Source organism: Fukomys damarensis, unplaced genomic scaffold (assembly GCF_012274545.1).
Source record: "Fukomys damarensis isolate Sample0158 unplaced genomic scaffold, DMR_v1.0_HiC HiC_scaffold_17, whole genome shotgun sequence".
Taxonomy (NCBI): domain Eukaryota; kingdom Metazoa; phylum Chordata; class Mammalia; order Rodentia; family Bathyergidae; genus Fukomys; species Fukomys damarensis.
The window spans coordinates 70559094-70572413 of NW_022900929.1; the positions used below are offsets into that span (position 1 = coordinate 70559094).

The 13320-nt window shown below is 35.4% G+C and overlaps 1 protein-coding gene across 1 annotated transcript in view; it reads right to left on the minus strand.

The window, feature by feature from the left end:
• Map4k5 (mitogen-activated protein kinase kinase kinase kinase 5) overlaps positions 1-13320 on the minus strand; it is a 115219-nt gene that overhangs the window by 22642 nt on the left and 79257 nt on the right. Inside the window, exons 17-22 of the mRNA XM_010632707.1 lie at positions 7103-7161; positions 5147-5214; positions 2733-2775; positions 1985-2186; positions 1113-1210; positions 679-720 (exon numbers count right to left, since the gene is read on the minus strand). Of these exons, the coding sequence (XP_010631009.1) occupies positions 679-720; positions 1113-1210; positions 1985-2186; positions 2733-2775; positions 5147-5214; positions 7103-7161 (512 nt within the window). The remainder of the gene's footprint in view (positions 1-678; positions 721-1112; positions 1211-1984; positions 2187-2732; positions 2776-5146; positions 5215-7102; positions 7162-13320) is intronic.

Consider the following 13320-nt stretch of genomic DNA (forward strand, 5'->3'; position numbering starts at 1 on the left):
GAAAGTCATACTTTCTTAGTACTCTGCTCGTTTCCATCAAGAGTATAAAATTTACCAAAGATCTATATATGTACATGATATATTCTGTTTAAATTGTTACTTTAGGACTAACAATTACTGATGTGAAACAGTGGTTGCATTTATTAAGTCACATTTATTAAGCACTAACTTCAGTGTAATGGCAGAATAGACATAAGACAAAAAGACTAATAATTTTTATTGTATATTAAACTTTTACTGAATCAAAAAGTGAAATTTATGAAGTATCTCATTTACATGGTTGGTTGAACCACTTGAGACAGATTCCTTAGAGAGAGGTCCAGAGAACAAGTGTTAAATAAATTTTCCATTTCATGTACCCAGTCCAATGCGAAAATGGTTTCAAGCTTAGAAAGAGAAGAGGATAATCTACACTTAACACCATCACATTAAAATTATATTGGCCTTTTTAGGCTAAACTGAGAATCTGATGGCCAGTATTTATAAAATGAAATGTTCTCTAAATTCTAATCAACTTACTCAAATTAGAGTATATGATTTGATTGATCTATGGTACATCTAATACTTTCATATTTTATAATATCCCTACATTTAAAGGTTCAATATACTTGATAACAAATGCAATTCTGCTCTTTAAAGAGATAAATGGCAAATAGATTACAGAAAAATATTCCTTACCAGGACTTTTGGTGTAGGTGGAAGGCCATTGATGGCTGGTTTCTGTTAAAAAAAAACCACTGTAAGGTATTTCCTAAGTCTTAAAAAAAGTTGCCATTTAGAAACTGAGTTATTCAATTTGTTTTTAAATTTAACAGATAGGGTCTTGGTGTGTAGCCCAAACTCCAGGGCTCACGTGATCCTGCAGCCTCAGCCTCTGGAGTAGCAGGGACAACAGGCATGAACCACCACACCCAGCTCCAATTATTCAACTTCCTTTTTTTTGGGTACCAAGGATCAAACTCAGGACCTTACACTTTCAAGACAGGCGCAGTGCTACTGAGCTAAATCCCCAGCCCCAATTATTCAAATTCTTAAAAATACTATTCCCCTTTATGATACTAAATATAGTATTAGTTACAACTGATTGATTGCCAAATGCCCGTTGTACCTACAGGGAAGTCTCGCTTGTCCTTTTTTCGTGGTAACTGTGGTGCTTGTGCTGATCCTTCTGTATTTTCACTAATCAGTTTTGAGACACCATCACCATTTCCTAAAGAAAATCATGATTAAAAGTTGAATGAGCACACAAGTAGGAACATTTTTGAAAAAAATACCACCCCCACTTGTCTTCTCTTGGGAGATCCTTTATGGGAGAGTATTTTCTATTGTCAAATGAATTCATTTATCTTCGATGCCTTTCTCTTCAGCAGTGTTCCTCATCTATGAAGACAAGAGACAGCTTTCTACATTGCGAGGAAAAATGGAATCTAACCTAGTGACACTGAAGTTCAGGCCTTTTATAATGGAACTCAACCTGCACTTTTCGGTCCTATTTTCCCTTTAAATAGCGCACTTAGACCATACTCTACTGTACTTCAAACAACGCAGATTTTCCGGCCTCAGTGCATCTACACATCCTTTTTTATTCTTCAAGAATATACCTTGTCAGCAATGGCTCCTCCTACTGAAGGTTCAATGAACCTTTTATTCCCCTGCCAGAGCCCCCTCCTCTCTTCTCTATCCCCACTTTGCTCAGAAATTTCACTTTTTCTACTATATAGTTATTATTTCAGGAGACACCCATACAAGCTGTCTTATCTAATGTTATGAGCATACTGGTATAACTTTTGCAAGAGCCCCTAAATTCTTGTAAGGCAAGAACACAATTCACCTTCGAAGTTCTATAATTCATGAGGTTCCAATTAAGGTTGATAAGTACTGAATCTATTTATAGCTCCTCCATGGGGAACCTTCAAAAAGCTTAAAATGTAATAGGGCTGGCTAAAGAAAAAAAGACTTTCTTTTTCCCTTTTGCGTGATTTACCCAGATCACAGTATCTAGCTGTATGGATTCCACGGCTGGTGATACTGCTAGCCATACCCATAGAGGAAGTCTCAGCTGCTAGACCACAACTCTGTCTTCTCAGAACTTGGGGAGCTCTGTTATCTGAATCAGGGCAACGTTTCACTGTTGATGATTTTTCTTCATCTGGGAAGCTGTCTTCAGAGTAACTGTTTATCTTTGGCTAGTGATAAAAAAATAAAGTAGTTTACAAATTCTAAATGAAAACTACTAAGGCTTATCATTAAATAGCAACAGCTTTGGGAGGTGATGGAGGCACCCTTTTTTTTCCTTTCTTCTAAATAGCTAAATTTACTGCACAAATTCAAAAAGTAAGCAAGAGTTGACTTGTTGTCCCAACCCAACTATGAACTTTTGGTTTTTTAATGAGCATTATTTACACAGTCCACAAAATATTTGATAACTAAAAACAAACAAGAACTACTGCTGAAATGTCAAACTGTAGTAATAAACGAGGGTGACATATGATGGCGTTTCCCTCCAAGTACTCAAGCAATTTCTCAAATGAGCAACAATCTATTTTCTTCTTTTTCTAGTAGCTATTAAAATATTGTCTCCTGAAATATTATTATATATTTTATATCTTCATAGTCTCTCTTGCAGACAATTTTATCCATCTAGAATATATTTAAGAAAATTCTGAATAAAATTATTTAGAATTAAATTATTTAGACAAGGATTTACTGTTCAAAATCCTTTAAAAGCTTACCTTAGGAGGTAGGGGAGGTGGTACTGCACGTTTTGAGGTTGATCTAATACAAAGAAAAAAAAATGCAGTTTAGTTGGTGATAAGTGATCACTACATAAAACAAAGACACTATTTAAATATGTGCTAAAATCTGTTCAGAGGAAAAGACACATATATTACAATATAGAGTATAAAGCCTTTGGGAAGACATAAAACCTTATACTGTAAGGTTGCATTAGGAGTCTATAAAAATAGAGATTTTATAGAGTGGACACAAAGTCTTGTTTTTACTTTATAGTATGCTTGAGATGTATTTATATACAATGGAGGACTACTGTAATATAAAGAAAGACAAACTGGAGTCATCTGAAGGAAAATAGATCCAGCTTGAGACTGTAATGTTAAGTGAAATAAATCAGACACAGAAGCTTCAGTATCACATAGTTTTTCTTACATGAGAGACAAAATATAATAAATTAAAGAGCAAACTAAAGGACAGATAATAGGAAACATCTTTGCAAAGGGAATGGGACCAAGAAATGGAGAGAAGAGGAAAAAACGGGAAGGGAAGATCCAGATGTAAAGAGAATTAAGATATGTATATACATGTACCAACTCACCACAATGAATGTAATGATTATGCACTGCAAACATGTACTAATAAAAATAAAAATTAAAAAACTTTATAGTTATACTTGATTTAACTTGTAATAAAAACTAAAACTCACTAGTGAAAAGTAAATTCACCTAAGGTGACTTGACCTAAGGGTGTAAGTCAGTGGAAGAGAGAGTATTTAGCATGTGCAATGCTCTGACTTCAATCACCAATACCAAATAAAACAAAAATAAAAATAAAAAATCCAGGTCTGGAGATTTAGCTCAGTGGTTCCACTGCCTGCCTCTCAAGGGCAAGGGCCCGAGTTTAATCCCCGGTACAAAAAAACAAACCAACCATAATTCTGGTCAAAACCTGTACTTTATATCGGTGTGTTATATTATGTTTAAACACTTAATCTACAAAAAAGAATTTTGCTATGTCATTTTTAGTTTACTTCAGAAAACAGCACATTTTTCTAAAATTTATCTGCTGAATAAATGAAATTAGCTTTATTATAAATGTAAAGTAATAGTACTTAATGCTGCAAAAACAGCACAAAATATGATTATATTAAATGCTTTTATAGCTTTTAAGACAGAAATTTGACCAGAAGCTTCAGTTTTATTTACAAGGATCACTAGTTTATTGTGACTTATTCCGTAAATTGTTTTCTTTTTTTCATGTGTGTCTAAATTCTCATTGACACCTTTCTGTATTGTATAAATAGCACAACAACTGTCTGTAAGGAATGTTGTAAAAAAATCACTGTTGCCTCAGAATATATGTAATATGCAATTAAACTTAAAATGTATGTTGAATTAAAAAATTCATAATTCTGGAACTTATAGACTCAACTGGCTATATGATCAAACCCTGTTAAACCAAGTATGTCAGACCAGTAACAATGGCATCACTGAGAACCACTGTTCTTTAGAATCAGACCTACTGAATCAAAATCTGCATTTTTAACAAGATCTCCAACTGATCAACAGGCAGATAAAAGTTTGAGGAGCAGCGATCTAGTCCACTGGTCATACACACTTATCCACAGTTACTGCTATCAGTTGGGAAGCGTTCAGGATTCTTAGATTCCAGTCTCAAAGACTTTATTCTATAGCAATGGTTTGCAACCTTTCCTGTAAAGGGCCAAACAGTAAATACTACAGGCTTTGCAATGCATACAGAAGATGCAACTCTGCTTATGTAGTGTGAAATCAGCTGTAGACAATAAGCACACTCACAAATATGACTATGTTCCAATAAGCCTTTATGACAATGAAACCTGAATTTCATGCAATTTTCACACGTAACAATGAATTGCTCATATGACTTTTTCAAACATTAAAAAATATAAATTCTCAGTGCACTGGCCCACAGGATATTGCCTGTCAATTCCACATCTAGAGGTGCGATATGGGGACTCAGGAATCTGTACTACTTAAGAGCTCTCTAGGTGACTGTGCTGTACAAACAGGCAGAAAACTCACAGCCTCTTTGCCTAACTGTTGAGGGAAGAAGACAGGTCTAGGATATGGAGTAACTCCACTGGAGTCATGGGACTACTAGGGCTTTCTGATTTCTACTACAGTCTTTCTTCCTTCATGACATCCCATGGTTCATCTTTCAGTACAGTATTACTATACACAATATATTCTGATTAAAACAAAACACAAAAACTTTAATAATCAAAGTATGATGCCTTTTGGTAATTAAAGTCAGAAGCTTTCCACCGATGGCTATTTTAAGAAAAAGATTTTTACAGCAAATTATTCCCTCCTACTAAATACTGTTTTATATAACCAAGTAAAATATTTATTAGAAAAACAGAACAACTTACTTGCCAGTATTTGCACCATCAACAAAAGGATTCCACCGCAATAAAAAGTTTGAGTCTGATGATATTCCCTGTGAAGATTAAAAATACAGTTTCAAAAACTTTTACAGATATGAACTATCTTAATATTAACATATAAATATTTAATATTAACATTAATATAAACATACAATATTAACATTATTTACAGGTTCCAGTCACAGAAAAATTTAAGTGTCATGAGTGTTGTCATGGCATTAAATACAATTTTTAAATATCCAGCTAGATTCATTTTGTCATTTGACATATTTAAGCCAATGGCTCATTATCAGTTGACATGAATTGAAGGAATTCCACAAACACAGTAAACATAGCTTCAAATACATTAAGCCCTCTTAACCAACATGCTGGTATGTTCTAAAGCAAAACTAACTTCCAATTATCTGTATTACTACTCCATTAACATGGATAACTAATAACATTGTTAAGTTATTTGTTACTAAACTATGCTACTACTTTTTCCTATTAGCAAAAAAACTGAATTATATAGAAATAAATTATTATATAGAATTAAACAGAATTATACAGAAATAAAAACAATTTCCAAACATTAAGAATGAAGATTCGATCCCCAGCCCCCCCCAAAAAAGAAGAGATCCATTAACAGAAGATCATTACTCTAAAAACTATATTTTTATTAATTAAAGTAGATATTATGTTAACATCTAGACTAACTCTAACAATATTTTGCTTTACTTATTCTTTCCTTTTAAATAAGGAAAAGGTTAACTAAGCAGTTATCTCAAGTTAACTCAAAATAGGAGTAAGGTGTGGTGAAGCACACTTGTAATCCCAATATTCTAGGAGGCTAAAATAGGGGATCACAAGTTTGAGCCCAGCCTGCACAATTTTGCCAGTTAGGGAGATCTTGTTTCTAAAAAAAAAAAAAAAAAAAAAAAAAAATTTATATATATACATACACACACACACACACACACACACACACACACACACATTTTGGTACGGGGGATTGAACTTGGGACTTCGTGAGGCAGGTGGAGGAACCACTGAGCTAAATCCCCAGCTCAAAACAAAATATTAAAAATGGGAAAGAATGTAGCTCAGTGTAAAGCTCCTGGTTTGCTGGGTTTGGGTTCATTCCCCAGTACTACCAAAAAAAAGACCAATGGATAAAAAATAAAATATGTATCCCCCGCCCTTTTTGGTAGGATTGAACTCAGGGTCCCACACAAGCTAAGCAATATCCTTAGCCCCACAAATGAGATGCTTATAAAAATCAGTAAGACGATGAAAGGATGTGTTTACTGCAAACCTAACAGAATCAATAAGAAAAAGGCCCTGAGAGTTTAAAGCTGAGCATCCCATTTAATGTTTAATAAATTCATCTAAGTTCTTTGACTCTGAAGAGTCAAAATGAATGGTGAAATAGTGTATTACACTGCACCCCCCTTAGAGTTCACGTGTGAACTTTTTCAAATCATAGTGTGAAAAATACATTATTAAAATTAATTGTAAAGGGTATATACTTTGTTTCCCAGAGTGTAATTGTTATGGTTTGTGTCTAGATGCCCTCTCAAAGCCTCATAGTCTTTGAAGGAGCTTTTTAGAGGTGGCTGAATCTAGAATATGTGATTAATTCATGGTGCAATGCTAGACTCAAGGGCGGCAGGATTAAGGATGTGAGTGCTACCTGCCCAAAGTAGTCTGGGTAAGACAAAAGGGGCAGAAAGACTGCTAAGTTTCATTGCTTACATTTGCTGCTTTCTCCCTGCTATGTGCCCTGCGGCACTGGAGTGAGCCAACTATGGACTGAAACCTCTACAAACTGAGCAAAATAAACCTTTCCCCCAAAATACCTTCAGGTATTCTATCCAAGCAATGACAGAGATATAACTAAGATAATAACCAACTCTATTTCTAAAATTTAATGTGAAAATATTTTAAAGTTATAATTCTTACCATTTCATCCCGGGCTTCTGTTTCTTTTCTTAGAGGAGGTTCAAATTGTAATTTGTCAACTGCAAAATATGTAACAGATGCATATAAACTCAGTGTCATAAAAGGCTTGTCTCAGAAATGTAATGAGAAGTTTGTACATTGGCAGCAGGATGGAGAAAAAGACAAGGAACAGAAGGAAAACACTTTTATTCTTTTACTACAAAAGTACCCCTTTTTTTAGGCTTACCAAAAGAAACCAATACATTAGGGCATTTCTAACATAACTGCTTAATTCTTAACTGAAATCAGGAAATTAAAAAGTATTTTTTATGTAAAAGAAATTTTTAAAAATTCACCAGAAGCAGTTAAAAAAAGAATTTAAGGATTTTTCTCTATGCTGCAGATTTTGAGATCAATTTAAACTTTACAGCTTCATGGCAGAGAAACATCAAGAAAATTATCTACAGATTACTTAAAAAGAACAAATGATTTCTGCCAAATTAAATGTTATAACAGTGTTCAGGAATCTAGTATTATGCTGAAGATTTAAAGACTTAAAAAAAAAATTCCTAGTCTGGTATGGTGGTGAACACCTGTAATGTCAGCCTTCTGGAAGGCTGAGGCAGGAGGACTGGAAGGTCAAGGTTAGCCAGTATAGAAAAAATAATTCCTAACAAAAATGAGTTTAATAATTTAAAGATATACTAAAATGTCAAGTGCATCCTAATTTACCCAGGGTTAGTTACTGAAAATGAGATTTCACTTAAACAGGATATTTAAAATGTTTTAATATGTAAGCAAAGGGTATTGCTAAAATAATTCCTTATGACTTATAAAATTATTATAGTCATGTCTTATAACACAGACTCTTGGAATCACCTGTTTCTGCTCTGTGTGTCAGACTAGACATCCATTTTTTTTTTTTTTTTTAAAAAGAAGAATCCCTCTAAGGCCTTTGGCCGTCTTTGGTTTAGGACAAAGGAGGAGAGGCTTTCTATCACGTATATATTCTCAGCAATCTACAAAAGATGATCCAGTTCTAGCCAACCTACCCTTATGCTGAAAAACCTTTAGGGTTCAACACTGTACTACACTGTCTAAGATAATTAAAACCCAGCAATTTTGAATAAAAACTTTGAATAAAAATTAAAAGAAACAAAGATGATGCAGATGTTGAAATCAGCAGATGTTAAAAATATGTTCAAGGAAACAAGAGGACACAAGTGATCAATCTGTAGAGAAGTAGACTGAAGTCTAGATTTGAAAACTATCTGAAAACCCACTGGATGAGCCTAACAGCAGCCTGAAGGCCATAAAGGAAAAGATTGATGACCATGTAGTTAGGGAAACAGAAGTTAAACTGAAGTATAGAGAATAATAACATCAAAAACCGTCTCTGTTGAGGGAGAACAAAGCTCCAATGGCTTGTGACACAAGTGAATTCTGGAGTCCCAGAATCAGAGGGGACTGGGCTGGAAGTGTGAAGAAACAGCAGCCAAATATTTTCAAAATTTGATGGAAAGCAGCAACCCATTTATCTAAGAAGGGTAATGAAACACAGAAAACAAGCCAATACAAAGAAAATTGCATCTGAATACACTATAGTCAAACTGCTAAAAAACAAAATAAAAATCACAAGTTTTGTTCATGTGTATGTATGCACGTGTTTAAAGCCAGCTCCTCCTGCCTTCTTGTAGACTTGGGGGCTGCTGGGAACAGGACTTCTAAAGGCAAGTATGTGGTACAGTACCAGGCCACATTCGCTAGCTATAAGCAGGGTCTCTGGAAACACAGGGCGCACACAGCTCTTGGTACAAGATCCCAACAATGAATGTAACTGTACTGTATCCCTAAAATGTACCAATAAACTCAATTAAAGCTGGAAAAAAAAAATCACTTAAACTGATTGAAGGTGTCTGTACCCAAGCCGAAATTGAATCCTGCTCAGACCAAAGGCATGCATAATTATGTGTGCAAAGCAAAATTCACTACAGTGATTCCTGGTGGCAAACTGAATAAAATAAGGGTAGTCTATGGGAAGGTAATCTATGCCCATGGAAACAGTGGCATGGCTGCTGCCAAATTCTGAAGCAACCTTCCTGCTAAGGCCATTCACTGGACATAGAACCTATGAGACACTGCCCCTTACAGATTTAAACTAATAAAAAATAAAAATAAGCAAAGTGTATTTGTTTAAAAAAGAAAAAGAAGTATGAATGGATGTCATGAAAGGGGTTGCAATCTGCAACCTTTTCAAATCTGCAACTATTTTTCAAAAATAGTTTTTCAGGCAGTAAAAGTTTTTATATAGGTAATCATATTCTATTTTTAGGATGGATAAAGCTTGTCAAATAGCCTCAACTTTAAGAATGGCAAAGATAAAAACAAAATGAAAGCACTGCTTGAGTTAATACTTCCTGACCTGGGAAATCTCTCTCTTTCAAGAGGCACAACCACCCACTTCCCTAGAAGTGTTACTAAGGAGATTTGTAAGACAATGCATTTTACTCCAAACCTCATTACCTTTCCACCCTCAGTCTTCAGGTAGAGATAAAAAAGATAGTTTTCAAACTTAAATTGGGTAAACTTTCCAAAATTCTCAGACTTCCTCAGCCCAAAGTTTTGTTTCTTCACTCTGCCTGAGTAACAGAGAGATCTTTATCCTTGGAGCCCATTAATTCTCAAGGAAGCAAAGCCTAAGCATCCAATATTCGTAGGAATACTGTTCTTCACTCCCACTTCCATAGTCATAGCATATACAGTTTTACGTCAAACAGGTTCATGAAATTTTCCTCTGACACAACCGATTTAAAATCCAGAGATAGTCTTCTGAATTGCTCCCCAACCAACCTCAATGAACAGAATCTTTCCAGCTTCTGTTAGTAACTAACACAACAGTAGACCAGGATGTTGATCCTTAGAGACACCTTAGAGACATAGAAGACTGTGCCAGTAGGACACCTGAATGGAATCCTTTAGAACCAAATGGGTACAAAAAGAAGACAGCTTTCACCCAAGTCTGCTGGACCAGGCCAATGATTACATAAAGTACAACATGTGCCCCAGAACCATGGGACAAGATGACTGGTGCCATTGATTCTCATAGCTGAATCTGTATATTTGGCTGCTGTGTACCTTCTTTTCTTAGCAACATTTCCTCCCTCTCTGATAATCAAAGTATTGTAATAGTGACAGATACTTGCTATCTCCTAATTATGATACTTGTACAGCCCATATTTCTTTTTCTTTTTTCCCCCTGGTACCAGAGATCAAACTCAGGACCTTGAGCTTGTGAGGCAAGCCACTGAGCTAAATCCTCAGCCCAGACATTATTTATTTTTTGGTATGGGGATCAAACTTGAGACCTTGCACTTATGAGGCAGCAACCCACCTTTCTTTCTTTCTTTCAACAGGGTCTCACTACATAGTTGAGACTGACCTGGACCTCACTATGTAGCCCAGGCTGGTCTTGGATTCACAGTGATCCTCCTGCCTCAGCCTCCCAGGTGCTGGGATTATAGGTGTGCGCCTGGCTCCATATTTCTTAATATTGCTCTTTTTACCTGGTCAATCCTCTGTATAATAAAAACACTTGGCTGAAACTTATTCTTGAGTCAGCTAAAACCATGCAATGAGGTTGGGCCTGTATTCTTTCCTGTGGATACTTCCCAGTTTTGGTGCCAATTTATCATAACTAGTTAATTTCCTAGGTAAATGGATTCAACCATGAGCTGACTTTTTAAATGACAAAATTTTAAAAATTATGTAATATGGTTAATACATTCACAAGCTTGTATATCTAAATCAGACTGAGAAAGTAAAGAAATCTTACTAATCTTTAGTCTGAGAGACAGACACAGGCCCAAATGCAAAGTCAACAAGAAACAGTGTTTTGGGCCGAGGACTTAGCTCAGTGGTTCTGCCACCTGCCTCACAAGTGCAAGGTCCAAAGTCTGATCCCCAGTACCAAAAAATAAAAATAAAAAGAATGGACACAAGAAACAGTGTTTCTTCCAAGGATATTCTATATATGTGAAGTTTTATATAATGATCCCCTCTCTGAATTATACTGCTTTCTTACTGAGAAACCTCATTCTGTGAAATCACAGACTATCACAAACTTTCCTGTGTGCAATTATATTCATTACAATGAATCATCCCATTCTTGCCTGGAAAATTAAAGTCATGGACAAACAGAAACAGACTCAATTTCTAACCCAAATGTCGAGGTACAAATAAAGGCATTTCTAAACACAACACTTCTGGGTCTACTTTTACAACATAGACCTGATGATCATCCCTGCATACATGTTAAATTTCACCTGAACTCCACTTTTCTCAAAATCCCATATGCATCTTGTGTTTTCCTGTCATGAAATGGTCTGTGGCTCCTTGCATGTGTCCTCTTTCACTGCAAAGAGTCAATAAGCCTGACTGTGTTGGACTGGACCTTTGTCCCTAGTGGTCTTAAACTGACTGGGAGAGGTTCACAGTATTATTTATGTCCACTAGACATACATAGTAAGGATGCTTATAATAGTCATAATAGCTCCAAACTAGAAACAAACCTGTCAACAGAAGAACAAATAAACTGTGGTATCATAATATAATGGGATACTATACTACAGTGAAAACAATGAATTACTGCTACACATGAACTAAAGAAATCAGGCACAAAAGTGTAACATTCATGATTTTGTTTGTCTGAAGATCAAGACTGGGTAAACAGCAACCTATGCTGACAGCAATTAGTACAGCGACTGCCTGGGCAGAAGGTGGGCAGGGTGAGCAGAGCACTTAGAAGGGGACTGGCTGTGCAGGGGATGAGAGAACCTTCTGAGATGTGGATCATGGTCCCTACTTCGAACCAGGTGGTAGCCACATGAATGTATGCATATTTTCAAATACAGCATATTTAAAACTGAAGCAAGCTAGACAGGGTGGCCTGTGCCTGTAATCCAAGCACTCAAGAGGCTAAAGAGGGGAAATCCCAACAGTTTGAGGACAGCCTGCTACATAGGGAAACCTTGTTTCAAAATAAATAAATAAAACTGAAACAAAAAAACAGAACAGAACTAACTAGATGTGTATAAAATCCATTAAGCAAGAGCAAAGCTGCAAAACACTCCTGATAAAGACAAATTTAAAGACAGATAAATCATCAGTAAAACAATCTTAAACTCTACTGCTTTCTATCTGGTACACGAAGCAAACAGTGTTTATTCTGTGAGGATGTTAGTATTTCAAGCACTCGTGAGAGAATTAAATCTTGAACTTTTCCCTGAAAAAGCTTATTTTCGTTAAGAGTAAATATTATAATGATGTCAATTATCCCAAAGTTAAAATATACATGAGAAGCTGGGAGTTGTGGCGCAGTGTAATCCCAGCACTTGGGAGGCTGAGGCAGGAGGATTACTGTGAGTTCAAGATCAGCCCGGGCTACACAGTGAGTTCCAGGTTAGTCTCAACTACATAGTAAGACCCTGTCTCAATGCCCCCCAATGTATATATATATGAGATAGCAGGAAAAACAGTATGACTTTTTTTTCAACTAGGTAAGGTCAATCCTAAATTTATATGGGGAAAATAGCCAGATATCATAATGATTAAAAAAAGGATAGCAACAAGGTACATGCATACACATACAGGGAAATGGGACAGAAGAATAGTTCTAATAGATTTAACAGATATAATAATAAAAAATATGCTACTGGCATATGAATACACATATTAATGCAACAGAACAGAATTTCCAGATAAGTCCTAAAACACATAAGAGAATTAGGATTAAAATAAAGATAGCATATTGAAATTCAAGAGTACAAAGATTAAAATATTTAATAGTAATACTGAGACAAATGGGAAGTCATCTATACAGAAACTGAAGTTGAATTGATACTTTATATCTCTGCCAAATACTTTATAATAGAAGTTTAAATATTTTTAAAAAAGAAAATATAATAAGAAACCCTAAGAGGGCCAGGGATTTAGCTCAGTGGCACCACGCCTTGTAGGCACAAGGTCCTGAATTCCATTCCATCCCTGGCACCAAAACAACAACAACAACAACAACAACAACAACAACAACAAAAAACAAAACCCTAAGAAAATTCTTTTGTAACCTTGGAATTAAAAGGCCTGGCTAAATATGACATGAAACCCAAAGACTATTAAATAAAAATAAATTCAATTAATAACATATCATACACCTGTATATAATAAGGAATTATATACAAAGG